This window comes from Nelumbo nucifera, chromosome 5 (genome assembly GCF_055504915.1).
Source record: "Nelumbo nucifera cultivar China Antique chromosome 5, China Antique-T2T, whole genome shotgun sequence".
Lineage (NCBI taxonomy): Eukaryota > Viridiplantae > Streptophyta > Magnoliopsida > Proteales > Nelumbonaceae > Nelumbo > Nelumbo nucifera.
The window spans coordinates 54,158,698-54,177,608 of record NC_142653.1 but is presented as its reverse complement, the minus strand read 5'-3'; the positions used below and the strand labels follow the sequence as shown (position 1 = coordinate 54,177,608).

Below are 18,911 nucleotides of genomic sequence, written 5' to 3'. Positions count from 1 at the left end.
AATCTTTTTTGTTATTTTATTTTGTTTTATTTTTTTTAAATGTATTTAATATGTACTATTTTTTATCATCAATTAAAATAATCAAATATTGAAGAAATAAGTGCATGCCTAGATCAAAGCAAAACTCAATTGCCTAATAAATAAAATACCTAGAACAGAGTAATGATCCATGTATTTTATACTAAGATGTAGAGCCCGAGAAATATCTTACAACGATGAGGACAAAGTTTCCAATCATCTAGCCCATGGTGAATGCACATTGATGAAGGGTGATTTGGTCCTCTAATGATATCACGGCATGCGGCATTACTACGGAATTGTCCATTGGCATGCCGACACCATGCAAGCAGAACTCGGACACCTGGCATCTATCTCAACCTCCTTGGCCCCACCTCTATAGGACGACCCTACGAACAACTTAGGAGATGACAGGTCGGCATGAAGAGGCGACCTGCCTCTACCGACCTAGCCCGGATCCAATTAGTGACCAGCCCAATTTGACGAGTGACTTCCTTCTTGAGTAGGTTATTGTTTCCAATTCCCTTGTGATCACGATGGCACGTCGACGGAGCTGATCTCGGTCCTACCCACTTCGGACGAGACCAGATAAGCATATTATCAACCTACATGAAATCTGTCTCCGGGCGTGAAACCGCCTCTGAATCAGATGGGCTGGAGATCTCGGATGTGTTTTGAAGAATTCACAACAATTAGCCTATATAAAGGTGTCATCTTCCTCAAAAAAGGTACGCTCAATTTAACTCTCTAAGAATTCTAGCTCTCTAGCTTTCTTACAATCAAATACCAGTTCGCTAATTTAAGCATCAGAGTGCCCATCCGAGGTCAAGCAACTCAAATATACACTCCAATTTGTTCTTCTTGCATCTCGACTAGGTGACCTCATCAGCCTGAAATGTAGTAAAATCTTTTTGTTTTGAAGGTAAGATAAAAATTTACTAAAAGGAAAAAAGAGAGAAACACAAACAATAAACAACCAAGAACCATGCGATCCAGCCACACACTGACTAGGCTCACCACAAACCAGAAGCACAAACCAAACCCCCCATCCCTCAAAACCAAAATAAACATCAAACTGACTCAAGGAAAAAGAAAAAGTAAAAATAGAGACATTTGGTACTTCTTCAACATGGTTTAATCAATACAATTCAATCAATTAAAGATGAAGCCCTCCCAAATAGCTTAAGTTCAATGGCTTTCGGCTTTTATGGTGAACCATGCATATATGTATAATCCTTTTGGTAAAAAATATTGAGAGCCCAAGTCACTTGCCACTCGGCTATGTTTGAGCTGTCCATTTCTACGTTCTTACATGGTTTATTTAGAGCACTTCAAAGCCGCAGAACCAGCTTATAGAACGTACTCAACAAAAAGAAAAAGTAAAAGTAGAGACTTTTGGTACTTCTTCAACATGTTTTAATCAATACAATTCAATCAATCAAAGCTGAAGCCCTCCCAAATAGCTTAATTTCAATGGCTTTCGGCTTTTATGGTGAACCATGCATATATGTATAATCCTTTTGGTAAAAAATATTGAGAGCCCAAGTCACCTGCCACTCGGCTATATTTGAGCTGTCCACTTCTACGTCCTTACATGGTTTATTTAGAGCACTTCAAAGCCGCTGAACCAGCTTATAGAACTACAATCCAGGAACAAAAGTAAAATTATAATACCAAAAGATATTAACTGATACTAAGGAGCAAAGAAGATAAGTGGGAAAATAATACTTCTTGATGTGAATTCAATAGGTTACAACCTATTTATAATAAAGCTAAGGATACAACCAGAGAACAGGTCAGCAACCTAAATTGGAATACAAAAAGGAAAGAAAAAATATGTACAGTAATTGGAGTGGAACTATATCTCCTAGAATTAATGGGATAAAGATAGATACAATACTAAAACTGATGGAATACGCTAACATCCCCCTCAAACTCAAGATGGTAATGTATTAGTCATCTGGAGTTTGCCAACTAGAGTACGAAAGCGAAGAGGAGAGTGAGCTTTGATAAATATATTTGTAGACTGATCCTGGGAAGGGACAGGAATAAGGCAAATAGTACCCTTGAGCACATGATGATGAATGAAGTGACAATCAGTCTCAATATGCTTAGTGCGCTCATGAAATACATCATTGTGGGCAATCTGTATGGCGTTACAATTGTCACAGTAAAGAGAGGTTGCAGATGAATGAGTAATTCCCAAGTCATGGAGTAACCATCGTAACCATAACAGCTCGGAGATAGTGTCAGCAAGAGCTCGATATTCAGCTTCAGTATTGGAGCCAGAGACAACCGTTTGCTTCTTACTACGCTAAGATATAAGAGAATCGCCAAGAAAGAAGCAATAACCAGTAGTGGAGCGTCTGTCAGTAGGATCACTGGCCCAATCAGCATTAGAATATGTGATCAAATGAAGAGAGGAAGAACTGGAGTAGTGAAGTCCATGAAACAAAGTGCCCTTGACATAACGGATGATGTGAAGCACAACAGCATAATGAGTAGTGCGAGGGGTAGACATGAACTGACTCACAATATGGACAACATATGCAATATTAGAATGAGTAATCGTAAGGTATACAAGACTGCCAACTAGTTGCCGATATAAGGTGCAGTCACTGAGAGGAGTACCAATAGTGGCTGAAAAATGGGCATTAGGCTCAATCGGAGTGTTAACAGTCTTAGTATCAGTGAGTCCGGCACGAGAAACAAGATCAGTGGCATACTTGGCTTGAGACAGATAATATCCTGATTGGTCGGAGGAGACTTCAATGCCTAAGAAATAATTTAGTCGACCAAGATCTTTCATTTCAAACTGTTTGCTGAGAAAAGTCTTAAGAGCATAAATGCCCTACAAATCATCACCAGTAATGATCATGTCATCCACATAAATGAGGAGAAGTACACAACCTTGAGAGGTCTTACGAATGAACGAGGTATGATCATGAGTGCTAGACTGAAAACCAAACTGACAAACAATAGAGCTGAATTTGGAGAACCATGCTCGAGGCGCTTGCTTAAGTCCATATAGAGCCTCACGGAGACGACAAACCTGATTAGGGAGATGATCATAACCAGGAGGGGGCTACATATAAATCTCTTCAGAAAGATCTCCATTGAGAAAAGCATTCTTAACATCCATCTGAAATAGCTGCCAATGCTTAGCTACAGCAATCACAATAAGACTGCGAACAGAAGTGAGACGGGCTACTGGGGCAAAAGTCTCATCATAATCAATGCCATACTCCTGTGCAAACCCTTTTGCTACCAATCTAGCTTTATACCTTTCAACTGAACCATCTACCCGAATCTTGATTTTGTAGACCCATTTACAACCAATCATGGATTTATCGGAAGGCAGGTCAACTAAATCCCAAGTATGAGTGCTTGTAAGAGCTTGGATTTATTCAGCCATTGCTTTCTGCCATAGAGGGTCAATACTAGCCTCGCGATAGGTACGAGGCTCATAAAAAGAAACAATGGTAGAGTAACAATGAAAATCACGAAGAAGAAGAATGGAAGGTTTACTGACCCTACTAGAACGACGGAGTGGAGCATCAGAATGATCAGGGTCTAATTCAGCAAGAGGAATCAAGAGCTCAGAAGAAGGCAGAGCTAGAGAATCCATAGCCAAGGTAGATGCATCAGGAGAGGTTGCAGGTTGTGCAGTACTGTTAGACCTATCAGAGGAAGAAGTAGTCGGACCTGCAAGTAAATCATCAGGAAAAAACGAAATAGTAGGATCAGTAAAAAAATATGAAGATGTCGTGGTAACTCGAAATGGGGAGAGACTTGAGAACATTTTGTGTTCCCACAAGGTAACATGACAAGATATGCGAAGTTGTTGGGAAAGAGGATCCCAACACCGATATCCTTTATGTTCAATACCATACCCGAGAAAACAACATAAACATGCTTTTGGTTCCAATTTGGTATGTTCATAAGGTTGTAATAGAACAAAACAAGCACAACCAAACACACGAAGAGACTGGTAATCAGGGCAATGGCCATACAACCGCTCATAAGGAGAAATGTTACCAATAACAGGAGAAGGAATGCGATTGATGGTATAAACAGCAGTGAGGGCTGCCTCCCCCCAAAAACGCTCAGGACAAGATGAAGAGATTAAAAGAGCTCGAATAGTATCAAGAATATGCATATGTTTTCGTTCTGCATGCCCATTTTGTTGAGAGGTGTCGGGACAAGATCTATGAATGATGGTTCCATTTTGTGAAAGAAATTGGGTAAGGATAGAATCTATATATTCCATGGCATTATCAGTGCGAAAAATTTTGATGATAGAGGAAAACTGAGTTTTGATCATGGTGACAAATTGAGTATAAATTGCAGGTAATTCAGATTTATTACGCATGAGATAAATCCATGTATATCGAGAGAAATCATCAATGAAGATCACAAAATAACGCGAACCACCCATGGTATTATGAGGCAAAAGTCCTCAAATATCAGAATGAATAAGATCAAAAGGTGCAGAAAAAACAGAATCACTTATATTAAAAGGCAAATCATGATGTTTTGAAAGATGACAGGAAACACAATCAAAGGGTGTTGTTTTAACAGGACCCAAACATCCATTAGAAATTAAAGATCCCAACCTAGAGGTAGAAATGTGACCAAGACGAGAATGCCAGACGCTAGAGGTGATAGCAACAGCAAGAGATGGTAATTGAAGAGATGATAACTCAAACAGTCTCCCAACCTTACGGCCTGTCCCAATGATCTTCCCTGTCCGTGGGTCTTGCACAGTACAACCGCGACTTGAGAAATGTATTTCAAAACCAAGTTCACATAACTGTCCAAGAGATATAAGATTTAGAGATAATTGAGTTACAAAAAAAGTATTAGGTAGTGACAAACGAGGAGTTGAAATAGTTCCTATACTTTTGACAGTTAAAGTTGAACAATCGGTAATATGAACAATTGGTGCAATAGAAGGTTGGGACTTGGAAGTAAACAAGGATGAATTGGATGTCATATAATTGCAACAGGCAAAATCAAAATACCATGATGAGGTAGTACCTGGAGTGATAGACAATACTGAATTAGAAGGCATACCAGAAGCAAGTTGGAGCTGGTAAAGAAGGGCTTGGAGGTCTCGAAGAGAAAATTTTGGAGAGGTGTTACCAGAAGAATTCTTTGTGGCAGCAATGACAGTAGAACTCGAAGCCTAAGAACCATGGATGAGGACTTTTGTCCAGACGCCTTTTTGGCTTGTAGGCGGCGGCACTCAGAAATAGTGTGACCAGTCTTCTTGCAGTAATTGCAGAAACTCCATTTTGAGGAAGTTGAAGAAGTAGTAGACGTACTCAGAGTAGCAAGAACAACATCAGTAGATAGTAAGGAACGCTCATCTCGAATTGTTTTTAGTCGAGTTTGTTCAGAGAGCAAATCTTTGATCACAACTTCAAGGGAGGGCGATGGGCTACGATGAAGTAGAGTACCACTAATAGGTTCATACTCATCCCTGAGAGTCATCAGAAGATGCCAAACACGTTGGCGATCGTGAAGCTTGGAATAAGTAGTGGCTGCAGAGGTACTATCCCATTCAGGTTCACACTGTGCCAACTGGTCCCAAAGAACTTGTAATTCAGAGACATAACTGTGAATGGTCTGTTCAGGTTGCTGCTTCATACGGTGAAGATGCCTATAGAGCTGAAACTGATGCACATCATTAGAAATAGAATAACGAGCCTGGAAGAAATCCCATACCTCTTTAGGAGAGTCATATCTGCGAAATTCCAACTTGATGCTTGCAATACAAGTATTGCGAAACCAGGTCAATATTTGATGATTTTTCCCGTCCCATTTTTCTATTCGTTCAGCAAATTTATCATCTGTTTCATCAGCAATTTTAGTGGGTTTGGGAATCTCACCAGTCACATATTGCCATAGAAGACGTCCCTTGAGAAAACTGCACATCTCTTGGGACCATAAATCATAATTTGAGCCATCAAAGATAACAGTGATGGGATGATAAATATGTTGAGCAGTTTCATATGAATCCATGAGGAGAAACACAGAATTTTGGAGCAACACAAGTCACGGGAAAATCTCAATACTGACCTTAAACACGGGTTTCATAGCAAGCAACTTAGGCACAAGTTTCGGTTCTGCTCACACCAATGGCGCACATGGGCTGCATGCTTCATTCAAGTAGCATGGCATCGGTTCAAAAGAAGGAAGGATGCGGCTGAGCTTAAGTCTCGGGAGAGTCCTGAGAACGCCTCGCCTGCCCCAGCTTTCGAACGAACTGTCCGGGTCGAACGACTGCCAATGGACTGGACTGGCGATGATGTGACAGTGGGCTCGCCGGTAAGAATGGTATCGAGACAGAAGAACAGAGCAAAAAAAACTAGAAATAGCTCAACCACGATCGCGATTGAGTCAAGAATTGCATGAAGACAACTGGATCAGGAATCGTTGAGTAGAGAGACAACTGGATCACAATTTTCTTGCCTTTCCAAACGCCACAAATAGATAAATCCACTTTCAACCTCTGCAGACAAATAAACCCACCTTCAACCAAGCCTAAAGCCACAACTCTTCTAGCAGCAATGGTGTCGTAATGCCGATTTTCACAAGAAGGACATTCGGTTCCAAAATAAGATAGAGAGAGACAGTGGTTTTAGCAAGATGGAGACCGTTTGAGTGAGAGCAGGGGGATCAAGAACCGTTGAGCAAGCATCGATCGCAGTTGAGATAGGAATTGCAGCCTGATCAAGATTTGCAGAGAGGAAACAAGAAACGTCGGTGAACGACTAGATCAAGAATCACTGGACAAAATAAGCATAGCTCGATCAAGGTCCACCGAACTCAGACCAAATCAAAATTTGTAGAAGAGAAATGAGAAGCACAGAGGAAGCAAGGAGACGTGGATCACAGCTCTGATACCATGATACAAAGGAGCAAAGAAGATAAGTGGGAAAATAATATTTCTTGATGTGAATTCAATAGGTTACAACCTATTTATAATAAAGCTAAGGATACAACCAGAGAACAGGTCGGCAACCTAAATTGGAATACAAAAAGGAAAGAAAAAATATGTACAATAATTGGAGTGGAACTATATCTCCTAGAATTAAGGGGATAAAGATAGATACAATACTAAAACTAATGGAATACGCTAACATTAACAATTAATCAACCGGCATCATAAAAGTGGTAACCACTTTGGTAGGTTTTCATCAAAATTCATATAAGGTTTTGATTCGTTAAAGCCTTTCACATACCATGTCTTTCTATAATCATAAATTTTTCCTAATATCAAAATTTGCAAATGGTAGCTATTCAAATAATTTATTCTTTAAATCTAATCCAAGCATTTAAAAAAGTATAGTGCAAAATTCTTTCTTTTTTTTATACATAAAAACAATCTTTTCATAATCTAAGTGTTTTTCTTATCTTTCTACCCTTTATTTTTGTGAAATATGGTTTATTCTACCTCACAAAATTTTGTCTGTTTTTTTATTTACTTCCACCTATGACAGAGATACCCGTCCTCTTGTATTGTATCAGATTCTCCACCTATCACTGTTACAATCAGTGACAAATTTGTGAGTTGGGGAATCAATAATTTGCCATTTATTTTCATTTGTGCACTGCCATTTTATTAGTAACACCAAAATAAAATAAGATATGTCAAATTAGGGATGGCAAATTTTCAACGTTTTAAAAAACGACCTAGAAATAGAACCGTTCTGGCCATCGATTTCTGGGTCAATAGTCTGACTGTCCGGTTCAAACGGATGGCTCGTTATGACAGCAAAATTAAAAAAAAATAAATAACGGTAAAAAACTGTTGAATGGGTCGACAGTTCGACTGCTTGGGTCAATGGTTTGTTGACTTTTTCAATGGTTTTTAACCTGATTCAGAGTTTTGGGTAAAACGGAACTGGTTGCCTAGACAGTTCCCGGGCTGAATGGTCTGACCATCCGGGTCAACGGCGGTTAAAAAACGTTGCAAATTTTCACCCAACCTGCTGAACCCATCCAGAATCTAACCCAGCCAACCCGCCCATTTATTTGGCGAGTTGGAAACGGGTTGATCACCCATTGGGTCAATTTAAATGAGTTGGGTTGGGTTGGGTTGTGGATAGCCATTGGGTTAACTACTACAAATATAAGTATTAATTCCTTAGCCATTTTTTAATTTTCTTATTTGAATGAAATACTTTATAATTAATGCATTACTTTTCTCTTAATTATTGACTAAAATTAATTTTGTCTCGAATCAACACACTTCACCCAAATCGACATAAATCCAAATCAACTTGACTCGAGTCTGGACCAGCTCAACTTGGTTTAAATATGAACATACCCGATCACCTCGTTTCGGCTCGTTTGGATCGGTCATCCCAGTTCAAACCTGACCCAACCCAGGACAGGTCAGTCTGGTTTGACCTGAATCTAAAATGGGTCCTTTCGGATGGTTCGACCTGAACCTAGACCCGGTCCAGACCAACCCAAAATTCGTCCCCACTTGCTTTATCCGGTTTGGGTCATCTGGCCGTATCCACACAATCCGACCTAAAACCGGACCATTTCGATCTACTTCTCTTGACTGAACCGGTTTGGTTTGGTCCAACCAGACTAATCCAAATCTAAATGATTAAACCACCCTTGATGTGATTAGCTTGAAGACAATCCAATTTGATAGTTCAAGTTGGTTTGACCGGTTTAAACCTAAGTTGTTTGGTCAAACACGAAACCCGAACATAGTCAAATGGCTTCGTCGCTTGTGTAAAAATAACATGCATGTAATGTGATTTAGACCTTCACCACTTGTGTAAATAACAACTACTACCACCACCAAGCTATAACCATCTTATTTATCAAGAGAGTTTTTTGTTTTAAGTACATAAATATAAAATTAATGGGTTTGGATGGGTTGAATTGGGTTAAAGTAGGTTTGGGTTGAACCCAACCTATTTAATTTTATTTGACTGGGTCATTAATGGTTTGGCGGATTAAATGAAATGATTGAGCTCAACCCAAACCAAACTCAACACAACCCACCCAATTGCCGCAGCTATGTCAAACAGTAGTTATTCAAAAATTTTATTCTTTAAACCTAATCCAACCATTTAAAAAATATAGTAAAAATATCTTTCATAATTAATCTAAATGTTTTTCTTATTTTTCTACCTTTTATTTTTATTTGTACACGTAACTTTTCATTAGTAACACTAAATGAAATAAAATATGTTTCCATTGAACTGTATTATTATATATTCTTCTTGTCCTTTATTTTTAATTTTTCATCATATTAAGCTCAAAAGATATGAAATAACAACATATAAATTAAAACTTACGATATAGTTCATTATTTATTTTTGGTTTTGCTTGCCATAAATGAAGAATAAAAAAAAAAGTTTAAAGGAATATAGCTTTGTGCGGTCCATATTTTATACTTATAATTGTATCCATTTGTATAATGTACCTTAAAGGCTCAGTTTGGAAGGAGTACAAACTAGATAACTTTCAAAACTCTGGTCAGATTTTCTAATGGAAAGATATCAATGAGCTGAGAATATTGGACATGGTGTCTTAGTTGGACCTGTTGATGGGCTGGGTAGCCCAGCCCGATGGATTTGCCCTCGGGGTTGGGTTCCAGCATATTTTGAGGGCCGCAGGTTTGGTCTCGGGTTGTACGTATTAACTATTAAGCCTGATTTTGTTGGGTCAGGCTTGAGCCTTTTAAATAAGCCCTGGTCCCAAACTAATTCCCGTCCAATAATATTATAAATAATATATATATAATTAGAAGATAAAACTGAGATATTACGTAACATATACCATGTTTTGGGCATTATATTAAGGCCACGCTTGGGCTCGGGCTAAAAAATAAGCCCAATAATTGGGCCAGGCTCAGACGTAGTCCTGGACATTTTCTATCAAGATTTTTAAAACTGAATCGGACAATGAACCGGTCAGGGGTCCGGTTTCCAGGTCAAATGGTCCAACTATTTGAACTGACCCATTCTGACAAAAAATAAAAATAAAATAAAAAATGATCAAACTATTGAATGGTTCGAACAGTTTGAATAGTTCAACCGTCCGAATTAGCGGTTTGTTGACCAAATTAACAGTTTTTGAGAAAATAATAATTTCTGAGTAAAACGAAACTGATCACCTGACCGATTCCCAGTTTTTCCAGTCCAACCATCCGGTCTGATCTGATTTTGAAAACCATGTTTTCTATTAATAAAGTTGCAAAGCCTGGCCAAATCCACACCTTATTTATGTTGCAACCTCACAAACTGTGACCTAGCAGAACATAACCTCCTTTTATCCGACTTATCCAAAAAAAAGGAATGCTCAACAATTAGGTTTTCTAAATTGATTATAAGCAATGTACTATGAGATTACACATTTAAGGTGTCATCTGATAACAACTGTAGTGGCTGAACTTAATTACTTATTAGGGCTGAAACCGAAGATGGCATGACTACTATTCTCAAATCTTTCATTATTTAATTATTTTATCCATTAAAGGGCGATATAAATAAGTCACTCAGTTGTCATTGGGTTTAAGTTTTTCAGTAGAAAGTCCTCTTCAAGTCATTTGGTTTCGATAACAAATAAACCACTGAATTTTAATTAAAAAACTTAAATTTCTTAACAAACATGAATCCAAATTCAGTAGGTTATAATTATATTGGTAGAGCCTCTCAGTTATGTATTTAGCACAATATCTTCCTTTTCTATAGAGAAAGTGGAAGAAGGTTGAGTGTAATCCAGTCCGTCTGAAGGAGACCCGGTGGAAGGTGAATGAAGGAAAGGCTTTGGGGGCATTTGCAAACTGCCAATGTTACCTTCCAGCATCTCAACCACCCTGCTCATCGATGGACGATCCTTGGGGCTTGTTTGTATGCACCACAATCCCACCACTACCATTTTCTTTGTCAATTCTTCCTCAAAAGCATCTTTAAACCCTACCAGTCCAATATCATCTTTTTGCTCAAGACGATCATAAACCCAATCTGCAAAATATATCTCACTGCTATTCTCCACACTTAAATCCATTTTCCTTCTTCCTCCAACCATTTCCATCACCATCATCCCATAGCTATAGACGTCAGACTTGTAAGAGACACCTCCGAAGTTTCTACAGAAGACTTCTGGTGCAATGAAACCACAGGTTCCTCGTGCCCCAAACATTGACACTATGCTCTCTCTTGTTGGGCAGAGTTTAGCCAGCCCAAAGTCGGATATCTTAGGACTGAAGTCTTGGTCCAGCAGAATGTTGTGTGGTTTTATATCAAAATGTAGGATGCGACTGCTACAACCACGGTGCAGGTACTCCAGTCCTCGAGCTATGCCTACTGCAATTTCGAAAAGCTTTCTCCACTTCAGTAATGGATGAGCATCTATCTGTTGCTTAGCATATATGTACTTATCAAGGGATCCGTTTGGCATGAACTCATAAACAAGGGCTCTTTTGGACCCCTCTGAACAGAAGCCCAGAAGCCTAACAATGTTAATATGGTTGGTCTGACCGATGGTGATGACTTCATTAATGAATTCTTCTCCATTCCCTTTGGACTCGTTCAAAACCTTGATGGCTACTGGGCGGCCATCAGGTAGCTCACCTTTGAAGACACTACCAAACCCACCATTACCCAATTTAACCTTAAAGGAGTTGGTAATTTTCTTGATATCCGAGTACTTATATCTTTGTGGAATTAAGGATGCATATTTCTTTAGAACTGCTTCAACATCTTCAATATATTTTGTTTGCTTCCTATAGACTTGCATCCCAAAGCCAACTAAGGCTAGAATAACTACAACAAGTCCACTGGAAATACCTGCAAGGGGGAAGTAGAAAGGAGTCTTTTTAGATTATCACATTTACAAATCCAAAGGTCAACAAAAGCAAGCTTAATTGAGTCTTGTCGGCTAACCTATTAATATCTTGGCTAACAAGCTTAGACCTGAAAGATGCACACATAGAAACACACATGTTAGAGAATAAATGAGAAGAAGAAAAGGAAAATATTAACATTCACTGATCATATGCAGAAGAATGCATTGTTTATTCTTATCTATTTTTTTTTTTCCAAATAGGATTGGAACATTAGTTTAGGGGTTGTTTGCCAATACATATGATTTTTGTTTCTTAAAACAAAAGCAACTGCCATGTTAGAAAAAACTATAATATAGTTTTTCTGGCATGGAAGTTGCTTTTAATCTAAAAAGAAAAACCCAACATATTTGCAAACACCCCCTTAAACTGAAACTGTCCAAAACAAGTCTTTGCTGAATATAACCAGCTAATCCAAACAATGTTTACTAGTCACTAAACCCATCTGCTCTAAAGTATAAAGAGGTTTCAACACAGAAGAATGGAATTCATTGGTCTTCACTAGATTTATACCTCTTTTGTCATATAAACCATGGAGTTTAGACAAGGTGCCAAACCAAGGGAGTCTTGTCGCCCAAGTGATCAATTAGGCAACTATGAAAACAACCTATACATGCTTAAATCTTATGAAGTTAAGGGCTTTTGATTTAACAAAATGAATGTCTTGCCTTTGGGACATTGCACCTAAATGCAAGTCCAGATTAGCTTCGTGTGATGGCCGTATACTTATTATCGATTCTTCTACTTCTAGATTAGATTGCACAACAAAAATAAGAGATAGATGTGCAAAGCATGAGGAAGAAAAACCTTAAAGCCCACCTGAGCCCAATTCAAGTTCTATTTGGTTTAGCTCAAGTTTGGTCATGGGCTAGCCAACCAAGGCTTTAAAGTTGGGTTGATTGGGCCTGGATTAGCATAAAACCCAAACGAACCCAACCAAGTTGCACCCTTTGGCACATGTACAGAAGCTTCTTGCTTGAGCAGATTAAAAAAGCACTTTTACATCCTCTATTGATCCCAAAAATCCTTGCAACGTGGTCAATATAAAGCCTCCTTTTGAATAAAATTAGTAAAATACTAGTGGGCCCTATGTGATGCATGGGAAAAAAGATGTTAGGGCTTATAGGGTTTAAAACTTATTGCTCTATGAGGCTATACAACCCGATGGTAGGGATGAAAATTTTCCTTATGTCCACTGAGTGCCCAGTTGGTGGGGATGGGGATGGGGATGGGGACTACCTTAGCGGGGACAGGGTGGGGATGGGATTAATAGGAATATCTGATTGGGGACGGGGAGTAAAATCCATGCCACGCCCGATCCCAAATATATGTGTCTTTATGTACATATTTTATTAAATATATAATATTATTCGTGTTATTTATAATATTATTTATATATGGAGATTCAGGTCCCGATGAAAAATCCATTGCCATCGGGGACCAGAGATGTAGGCTAATTTTTTCCCACCAGGGATAAGGATTAGAGTCGGGGGTTAATTTAAAGTTGGGGTCGGGGACAGGGAGTATGGTCCTCACCCATTGCCATTCCTACTTGGGGGGTCATCCCCCAAACCAATGAATATAGTTCTAATAATTATGGAAATTATAAATATAGTATCCAATAATTATGAAAATGGTCAAAATTTGCAACTAATTATTTGAATAATTGAACGTTTTATTTCTAAATTAAATTACCAAAATAAGTAATTTTTAGTAATTAAATTACCAAAATCACTAATTATTTCCCAAAAATTGCATTAAATAACAAAATTATTAAAAATATAAAAAATTAATTTATAATTACTGAAATTAATTTTCCACTGAAAAAGTTTAAATTATTTTCTGATAATATCAATTAATTATTAATAAAAATATCAATAACTAATTATTGCTAAAAAAATTATTGGTTGTATCAAGTTTATTGTAAATGTAAAAAAACAAATTTATATTTATTGAAATAAATTTTAGGTAAGGAAGATATTTTAGAAGGAATTTTAGGTCAGACTTAACTAAGTGATTAGGAACATGAGAGAGAGAATTAAAGTGAGACTCTAGCGAAGAGGATAGGGCTGCCACGTGAGTACATGAAAGGGATGGGAAGGGGGAATAGAGGAAAAAGAGAAATAAAGAGAGGGAATTAAGGGGAAAGAAAAAAAAAAGTATAGATTAAAACTTCATAGCAAATATTACATGTGAAAAACAATATTAAAGATGAAATAAAGGCTGAGGTGGACCATAGGATTGAATAGGTGACTAATATAGAGTTTCCCAAATTTGATAAAAAAAAGTTTGGATTGCCATGCCCAAACCTCCTAGGTAGGAGAATTTCAATAATGGGCCATCCCCTTGCCCAACGCGTAGAGCGAAGGACAGATGGGAGATGACAAATAGTTCTGTATTGAAGTGGTTGCCTCCAATACAGAGTTCAGACCAACAATAATCATTCGAGGACAAAAGATTGACCTTCCTTTTTCCGATCCGGGGGGCATCTGCCCTTAACTTGCGATCCATCTCCACAAAAGCAAGAGAAACTGCTGTCAGTCCGATTGTAACCGCACTTGCCACTGGATTCCTCACAGACTCCACAATCCTTCGGAGGAATCCACTTTAAACCAAACGACCATGACAGCGGTGCGTTTCTTGATGGATCATAAAGCTGAAGATCGACGGATCTAAACATTGCAGGCCCCGGAACCACCACGCTTTTATCACAGTTCCGGTACCAATCGAACTTCGGAATCCGATCGTCGGAGAACACAAAAGACTTTCTGGTTGAATTATCCTGTCCACAAGTCACGGTACCACCGTCGAGAGGACCCAAAGGTATATCAGGATATGGATAGCAATCAAAGAAAAATACAAGTCTCGCGGTGTCTTGGGTGTAGTTATATCTATCTTCGTCCAGGGTGACGTTTTGATATGTCCTTGGGCAACTATTGTTCTGTAAGTTAAGATCGGTAAGTCTGAAAGTGTAATTGCCATAATCGATCTCAGTATCGAGGCTGTAAGAAACGTTGTTGGGCAGTTGAATCGTCGGACCGGTACCTGAGCCGCCGCAGTGGTAACTGAGGCCTGGGTATCCGCAGATCATGGGACTAGCATATTCACCTCTCCAAAATGGGTACCCTACTAAAGGACCGTTGCCACACTTCACTGGAGAACATAGAGGATTGTAACTAGAACTACCGATGGCGTCGCCGCCGATGATGCCGAGCGTGAGAACGAGTAGGAAGAGAATCGATTTGGTGGTGAGAGAATGAAACATAATGCCTATGGCCGTCTCGGCCTCTTGGGCAGCTCGAGGCTACAAATTTATATTGAGGCATGGTATTGCAGTCAACGCCCCTTTAAGATGCGTGACTTACTTCGATTTGTCTCTTCCTTCTGGTTGGTTCATGTAGTGGAATAGTTGACAATCTTGACTGTTTCCATTCCAGTTATTGTGCCCAACCACGTTTGACTTCTGACTTCTGATTTGGGTTGATTCGTTAGACAGTGTCACATTCAATGCAGCTGCTTTCTGCTTTTAATGTCAGACAGCTTTTTCTGTTATCAATAAAACACGAACATTTTCTTCTTCTGTGGAACGCTTGGTTTTTGAAATTTCTGAACTTTGAAAGTTGAAACGGACAAATTATTTTCCGCGGTACCTCTGGGTTGATTCGAGCCGAGCCGGCTCCCAAAGAAATTATGAGCAACTCGAGTTAGAGATTTGAGTTTGATTTCAGCTCGAGCTACTCGTATATATATATATATAGAGTTCACCTTCGCTCATTCAACGACGGACGAAAGCATCCGTCCCAAGATTTTTATTGGGCCAGCTGGATCTATTAATCCACGTCAGAATTGCTTGTCCCAATGCATTTAAATGAGAAATGATTGGTTATGGCGTTTGTCTAACGACGTCAGGTTAGATCTAATTTGAATAACTTATATCTATTTGGGTTTGCGTTTTTTTTTTTCCCAAAATCAAAAAGCAGAGAGAAGAGGGAGGCCGAACTTACTCCTCCCCATCATCATTGCAGAGCACATGAAAAGCACAACCATTTCCGTATACGAACCAATTAGCTTTTACTTTTTATTGTCTAAACTATTTTTTTTTTTTCATTCTGGTTTTTGTTACGCCAATAAACCTTTTCATTTCCGCCAATAACCCCTTTGTTTTGATTATTAGAACAAGTTAGCTTTAAGCCTTTAAACAAAAAATCTTCTTTGTTGTGCCGATAACTTCATCAATGACTAGGTTTAATCTTTAACATGAATTGTTCTCTGCCGATAATTATAGAAAACGACTTTGTTTTTAATGCATGAAACTATTTGCTTGTATCTCACCAATATATAAAGAAAAAGACAAAGGGTAATATTTGGCTTGTTAACCTTATGTTAATGTGTTTCTTTCACATGTAGGGAGTTGTTAACGTATTAGATCTAAAACCATATTTCATCTTTTTTTTTTTATATTTTTTTGCTTGATATTACATTGTTTTCAGAAAGGTGAGACAGAGTTATTCGCGTAACAGAAATCAGAATGAAAAATATAGACAATAAAAAAAAATAAAACACAAAAATAAAAGCTAACCAGTTCGTATTACGGAAATGGTTGTGTTTCCTTCTTGTTGTCTACAATGGTGAGACAAAGGAGATATTGGCGTAACAGAAACCAGTTCGTATTACGAAAATGATTGTGCTTTTCATGTGCTCTTTAATGGTGATTGGGAGGTGTAACTGAGTAAGGTCGGTCTCCCTCTTCTCTTTGCTTTTTGATTTTGGAAAAAAAAAAAAAAAAAAACTCAAACCCTAATAGATGCAAGCCGTAAAAGTTGAAAATAGTTGGAATTGTTCAATTTAAATCTGACGTCGTTAGATAAACACCATAACCAATAGTTTCTCATTTAAACTTTGGGACAAGCAACTGTGACGTGGATTAATAGATCCAACTGGACCAATAAAAATCTTGAGACGGATGCTTTCATCCATCCTTGAATGAGCGAAAGTGAGGGTCTATTTGTTTTCTAAAAAAGAGTAATTGATTAATTTAACTCTAGATATATATGTGAAAGTTTGTCTAACTATTTTATAAAATAGTAAGTGTGATCGTGTTTCACATGTGACAATTCTAGATGATGATGATGGTTATAATAATGTAATAAAAATTTTTTATAAATACATATCTTTTCATTTTTTATTTTTCATTATAATTGGATGCATATTGAAAAATCCAAATCTGATTATATAAACACATCATCCAAATATGTGATAATCGGGTCGAGTTGATAAGTTTCAAGTATACTTGACAAGCCTACCTACTTGACTAGATTATTCTTTTTGCAATGTCTTATCATTTTGGGTTTCTTTTGTTCATTTATCAAAGAAATATAAGATTTAAATAGAGGGAATTGAATGAGGTAAAAAGTAGTAATTCAATTTACAATTTAAACATCTAAATAAAGACTAAATTAAAAATGAATATTTTTGTCAAAAAAAAGTTCCACAATCTTATTCATATTTCTAATAGTAGCATAAATATAAAATTATAGATGTGTTCAATTTTTTCTTTTTTTTTGTATTTATGTGAGTAAAAATTATTTTGATATGTCACACTTAATTTCTATTTAATATGATAATTATATGATATTATACATGAGACAGAATGCTTTTTTCTTGTAAAATTTATGTATTTTTTCATTTTTATATTTTTATGATTTATTTATGACATTAAATGTTAATACATTTGACCCAAAAGTTGAACTATTGATCTTTGCCAAACAATAAAACAATTTCATTTTTTTGTCAGTTCTAAATTATGTATTTCATTTCCTTTGTCAATAAAAATTATTCATGTTTATTACACTTATTTTTTTAATTTATTAATAGAAATATTATAAATGTGTTTAATTTTTCTATATTTTTATAATTTTCTATGTTTATTTCTATTTTAAATTTTATTACATAATTAAGATTTCATAGGTTGATCAATTTGATTTAGATGGTTAAATTGCTTATCCACAACTTGGATAATGAAATATTTTTGTTTTTGAGTCAGTTTTAAAATAATGGGTTTATTATTAAAAATACTTACATAGATCTAATTGGTAGCATTTATTATTGAAAATAGTTAAAATATAGGATTTAACAAGATAAAATGAGAGTTAATACCTTAAGTATAAGACTTAATGAGAGGGGATTAAATGAGTTTCAACCCTTACAAAGAAATAGAATGACTTTCATATCATTTCTCAAACAAATGACTTTCATACCATTTCTCAAACAAAGAAATAGAAATAGAAATTGACTTAATGAGAGGGGATTTCTCATACCATTTCATATCATTTCTCAAACAAAGAAATAGAAATAGAAATAAAAACAAATGACTTTCATACCATTTCATACCATTTCTCAAACAAAAGAAATAGAAATAGAATGACTTTCATACCATTTCTCAAACAAATGACTTAATGAGAGGGGATTATTATTTGTCATTAAAGTTTTAATAAAATGACTTCCATACCATTTCTCAAACAAAGAAATAGAAAGGAACTTTAGTCCAAAAAAGCTTCAACTCTACATCCACACTTTCATATAAAATATAGATAATTAACAAATAATTAGTGAATATAAATTACTAAAGCATAATTAAATTTATCAAAAAATTATAAATAAGTAAATAATGTCTTCAATAAATATATAACTAGAAATTGTTAATAATTAATAAAAACTAAGTATGTAACAATTAATTATTAATTATTAAATTGTGAAACAAATAATAAAATTAAATAATGATTACAAAAAAATTGTGTAATTGAATATTTAATTAATTATTGAATTTTATAAAATAATTAATAATAATAACAATTAATAATCAAATATTTAATAAAATAATAAAATAATAAAAATAATAATAACCAATACCACCCCTCTCTATCTAAAAGTGGCAAAATCCACTTTACTGATAAGAGTAAAGAGGAATTAAATTAACCAACAGGCCCTGAGAGAAAGTCTTTGAGCTGAA

General features: G+C 36.5%; 1 protein-coding gene across 1 annotated transcript; it reads right to left on the bottom strand.

Moving 5' to 3' along the window:
* Positions 1-10,602: 10,602 nt before the first annotated feature.
* LOC104596891 (LEAF RUST 10 DISEASE-RESISTANCE LOCUS RECEPTOR-LIKE PROTEIN KINASE-like 2.1) lies at positions 10,603-15,217 on the bottom strand. The gene is made up of 3 exons (XM_010258210.3): positions 14,366-15,217; positions 11,943-11,972; positions 10,603-11,846 (listed from the first exon to the last, which is right to left on the bottom strand). The coding sequence occupies exons 1-3, from the start codon at positions 15,165-15,167 to the stop codon at positions 10,714-10,716; spliced, it is 1,965 nt and encodes a 654-aa protein (XP_010256512.2). The 5' UTR covers positions 15,168-15,217; the 3' UTR covers positions 10,603-10,713.
* Positions 15,218-18,911: the final 3,694 nt, after the last annotated feature.

Bases quoted from the DNA above. Each gene is read 5' to 3' on its own strand.
- LOC104596891 (XM_010258210.3), bottom strand. From the start codon at position 15,167: ATGTTTCATTCTCTCACCACCAAATCGATTCTCTTCCTACTCGTTCTC. The intron at 11,973-14,365 runs GTCAATCTTTTG...TGCATCTTTCAG, and splicing joins CCCGGATCGGAAAAAGGAAG to GTCTAAGCTTGTTAGCCAAG. The intron at 11,847-11,942 runs GTTAGCCGACAA...TCCCCCTTGCAG, and splicing joins GTTAGCCAAGATATTAATAG to GTATTTCCAGTGGACTTGTT.